Below are 5250 nucleotides of genomic sequence, written 5' to 3' on the forward strand. Positions count from 1 at the left end.
CGTCCAATATACTTCAACGGTCAATATCAGGCTGTTTGAACTTTGAATTATAATTATTTCAATCAATGTCGATATCACTTGCCCATTGCCAGTCTGTATTTCATCGTGTCTTAATAATGCTCTATTGCAGTGTTGGTGTTGGTCGATCTAGACCGCAAATTAATTTAATCAAGTCCGACCACAAAATTAAAAAATAATAATAATAATTAATTCCATCTTATCCTTTTAATCAACCAACTTTGTTGTGTACTTTGTAGGGACTAGAGAGGTTGGTTGGGTGGTTGATTCCATGCGTATATATGGCATGTCAATGGCATCTTAATTTTGATATCCAAACGTTTTCTTTCAAAATGAGATGGCGGTCAACTGGTTTGGTGAGATGACACGACTGTTGTCATCCTTCCTCTGCCCTCCTTAATCAAATTAATTCAGTAACCCCTGGCGGCCCTCAACATTTTCTTCCTTGATAATAGTAAATTAACCAGCTGGTCAGCATTTCCACGTTAACACACCTACTGTTGTCCCTCTACTTCACCTTATAACGAATCATTGAATGTAACAGTCTTACTTATATATATCATCAAGTACTGCAACATATCGATCCAGGAGAGAGAGAGAGAGAGAGAGAGAGAGAGAGAGAGAGAGAGAGAGAGAGAGAGGGAGGGAGAGAGAGCTAGGAGAGAAGAGAACAAGATAGCTAATTTAGCTAGCTAGGAGGGGAATTAATAGCTAATAGCTAGCGCTAGCTATTGCTACAAGTTGAGCAATTAAGAGATGGGTGATGAGGTGATGGAAGTAAGATCTGTTCCCATAACACCGAGGAGGGGGGCTGGTGCAGGGCCAACTCCGCCCATCTCGGCTCCTCCCTCACAGTACCACTCTCCATCCTTGTCAAGATCGCCTCTCCTCTCATCTGTTGGTGTTGAAACAACAACAGAGGCGCACAAAACCAAGACCCCCAGACTCTCTCTAACTCCTCGCTTCATCACGCCTCTGGGTAGCCCCATAAGAAAGGCCCTTCACCTCACCAAGCTCGACCCTCAAGACGCCTGGCTTCCCATCACTGAATCAAGAAATGGAAACGCCTTTTATGCTGCCTTCCACGCTCTCACTTCCGGAATTGGAATTCAGGCCCTTGTTCTCCCCGTTGCCTTCACTGTCCTTGGCTGGTAAGTGCGGTAACACCCTCCCTATACCTTCACTCCATTCATTAGATGTCCAATCCGGGGAGACACCCGCCGGAATACATGCAATTGATATGAGATTTGAGAGCTCATGATCACCATCAACAGAGCATGGATTCTCGAATCTCAGTACGATCATCACTAACTAACTAACATTAACAATATAATTAGTTCACTTGATTTTGATTGATGGCTGCAGGAGCTGGGGAGTTATAACTTTGACGTTGGCATTCATCTGGCAACTTTACACCCTCTGGATCCTGGTCCAACTCCATGAATCAGAATCTGGAACCCGCTACAACAGATACCTCCAATTGGTCAATGCAGCTTTTGGTAAGAGAACCAACGCCCATTTCTCTCACCCTCTGTTCACTTATGTTGAGTACGTAGTACGTACTTGAGTGGGAGCAAATTCCATTAATTAAATTAATGTTTTTATCTAATGATGGATGGATGAAATCTTAATCCGACATGTACGTATACTACTACGTCTCAGGTGAAAGACTAGGGAAAATGCTAGCAGTATTTCCGATCATGTATCTGTCAGGGGGTACGTGTACCGCCTTGATCATCATCGGAGGTTCCACCATGAAGCTCTTCTTCCAGATCGTATGTGGAACCACATGCCATGCCAAGCCACTAACAACCGTAGAATGGTATCTGATCTTTACCTGTGCTGCCGTCCTTCTGTCTCAACTGCCCAACTTAAACTCCATTGCCGGCGTTTCGCTAATCGGTGCCATCACCGCCGTCGGCTATTGTACGTTGATATGGGTAGTATCCGTTGCCGAGGGCAGAATGCCAGGCGTTTCCTATGATCCCGTGAAGGCCAAATCTGATATTGCCAGGATTTTCGGGATATTTAATGCACTTGGGATTATTGCTTTTGCTTTCAGAGGCCACAATCTCATACTTGAGATACAGGTAATTAAGAGGATTGAAGATGTCATTAATCAATTCCTTTCCGGCTGGCTTTCCCTCATGAGATGTCGATTGTCAAATATTGAGGCATGACTTTGACTGTTTGACAAATTGACTGGCCTTAAAATCGAAATCATGAACTTGCCGACGAAAAGCAAAACAAAAATATTGAAGTATTCATTCAAAATTCTAACGAGGGTGAAATGCTTTTGGTTGCAGGCCACAATGCCATCCAGCGAGAAGCATCCATCGCGAGTACCCATGTGGAGAGGAGTGAAGGCTGCATACGTACTCATTGCAATGTGCTTGTTCCCACTTGCAATAGGAGGCTACTGGGCTTACGGCCACATGGTAACCATTTGCTCATTAGATGAATTAATTGATTCAGATTATCATCACTATTAACGAACGAACTTGATAATTTTTAGTTTAATTTTAGTGGGTGAAGAACAAAATCAAAAACAAAACTTACAAATTGATTACTAAGGAATTTATATATATATTAATGCGCAGATACCGGCAAACGGCGGGATGCTAACAGCTTTGTATGCATTCCACGGACGTGATGCCTCAAGGGCGGTGCTTGGCTTGACAAGTTTATTCGTTGTAATCAACGCAGTGAGCTCGTTCCAAATCTATGGAATGCCAATGTTCGACCATATAGAGTCTCAATACACAAGTAGGAAGAAGAAAGCAATGCCATGGTGGCTACGTGCAATTTCTCGGGCCATGTTCGGATTCGGATGCTTCTTCATAGCGGTGGCAATCCCCTTCTTGGGCAGCTTGGCAGGTCTCATCGGAGGGCTGGCTTTACCCGTCACCTTGGCTTACCCTTGTTTCATGTGGGTGATGATTAAGAAACCCAAGAGATTTAGTCAAATGTGGTGTCTCAATTGGGGTCTCGGCTTCTTGGGCATGGCTCTCAGTGCCATTTTGGTTGCTGCTGGACTGTGGAGTGTGATTCACACCGGTGTTAAAGTCAGCTTCTTCAATCCTCAATAGATAATAACCATATGTCTCCAAACCGTGCTGTTAATTCCGACAGCTGAAGCCTCAACGAAAAGGGAAATTTATTAGAAACAGTGAATATGCATGATTTATGAATTAGTTCAATTGGATATCTTCTCTCTGGTTGCTCCTTAGTTGTGCATCGTTGTAACTATATATGATTTGCATTCTTACTTGATACAAATTTTGTACTTCTTCCCCTCATGATTATATTCACTGGTATCCAAAATAACTGCTGGTACAAAATCCGCATCACCTTCCTCTTACATCGATTCTCCATCTCTCATTTAAATTGGGGGTCACACATCATTTTTCCACTTAGCTCGATCACTTCTAAACAAAAAGCCCTCCTATCTCCATTAATTTGTTTCATATATATAAGGTGGGTATTATATCTGTTAGTTATAACTAACAAATAAAGACACATATATATATATATATATATATATATATATATATATGCTCCGCCTATTTGCACAGTTGCACTTTCATGTATTTACATCAGCAAACAAACTGAACTTTATGGTTTAATCTAATTCATATACATCTCTTTCCTAGAACAGATGATTGATGACTAGCCAAAGTTTGAACGAGGACCAAAGACTAAAGATGGATTTCTCAAACAATGTTCCACAATTAAGACTCTAAGACCACAAAATTCCCATACCCACTTGGCTTAATCAACAACCAAAGTCGGTATCAATTAAGAGTCTTAGACCACAAAGAGTCCAACTAATCCAATATCTTATTATTAAATATTCAATTCAATGCACATTTTCAAAAGGAGGGAATGGTTGTGGAGATTGGAGTCGCAAGAAGGTAGCGGTATCAAATTTGAAGATTATTAAACTGATAAGGTTACAGGATTTAGTAAAAACTTCAAATTTCAAGATTAATCTTCAAGGCCCAATAAAACTTCGACATATTTATAATCAGCCAGGCAGTAATTCCTATTAAGTAAACAGTTAGTTTTGATACAAATCCCATGCCCGGATCAAAATGTTAATATGACCATGTACAGTGCAAATACAAGGTTTTGCATATTTAATATATTTGTATTTGCACTCTTCCGTGAGCAGAATGGTTAATCATGGATGAGATCTTACACTGTTAGCTCCCTAACCTCCTGACCAACCAAATAAAATGAATGATCCTGATAGTCTCTTTTTCTTCTGTTCAGTGCTGGGCTCCATTAGTCTTCAACATAAATCTCACTGCCAACTATGCCAATCAATATCAATGCTTTCAAACCACCATTCACCCCGGTCGAACCATTCAAACCGTCATCCAGTATCAATTCCAATCGGATTTATCCCAAGATTTTATGCAAACACCATTGACTTCGTCACAACCCGCTCAACATAGATGGTTGAACGATACCAGAATAACTTTGTCCCAGGTGGTTGAATGATGTCATTCCAAAGGGCCGTCAAAACAGGAATTGAGACATCCGGTCACATTTAATGACAAATAACCTTGTTAGAGGGGTTCAGGAGGTAGGCACAAACTTGTAAGAACGTTCAATGAGCACTTAAAATTTTTTTTTTACACCAATTTCTTAAAATACCCTCACCCCACCTTGAAAAAAGATATCCTAACTCGATTCCTGAAACTATTTTTATCACAATGTATAGGCCAATCTAAAGGCACGATACGCAAATTCATCTTATCGTGTTTGAACCTTGTTTCTGATGCAATTAAAAATAGATTTTAATTTCATTTAAGTGAACTGTGTCAATTTCCACATACCTGATTAGCTCCCATCATTTGATAAGTCTGGATCTGGAATAGACTGCGTCGTCGGCCCAAACCCAACAAGACATGAAACTGAGGCAATATCATAAAAAGCTTGTCCCTCGACTCCCTCCTACATATTATTTATAGCATATTGAGCTTTAGGGGATATTTGGCTCCGTTTACATTTATTGGCGTCAGTTCAACTTTTGGTTTAATAAACGTTTTTGGATTTGAAATAGTTGTTTGGTGAGAGTGTTTATTAAAAAAACGCTAATAAACGTTTCTTTATTGATTTTCGTGAAAAGATCCGTTGGGGAAGCCAACGGCTGGCCATTTCACGAAATGCGTGTTGATGTGGCAATGACGTGTAATCCGATGTGGCGCACTTGGTTTTTGATCC

General features: G+C 40.7%; 1 protein-coding gene across 1 annotated transcript; it reads left to right on the top strand.

The window, feature by feature from the left end:
• Positions 1-614: 614 nt before the first annotated feature.
• Positions 615-3287, top strand: LOC148849829 (lysine histidine transporter-like 8). The gene is made up of 5 exons (XM_088947089.1): positions 615-1169; positions 1384-1517; positions 1681-2108; positions 2325-2456; positions 2619-3287. The coding sequence occupies exons 1-5, from the start codon at positions 775-777 to the stop codon at positions 3105-3107; spliced, it is 1578 nt and encodes a 525-aa protein (XP_088803215.1). The 5' UTR covers positions 615-774; the 3' UTR covers positions 3108-3287.
• The last annotated feature ends 1963 nt before the right edge of the window (positions 3288-5250 follow it).

The sequence above is a fragment of the Nelumbo lutea genome, chromosome 5 (genome assembly GCF_056320005.1).
Source record: "Nelumbo lutea isolate HS-2025 chromosome 5, American lotus-T2T, whole genome shotgun sequence".
Taxonomy (NCBI): Eukaryota; Viridiplantae; Streptophyta; class Magnoliopsida; order Proteales; family Nelumbonaceae; genus Nelumbo; species Nelumbo lutea.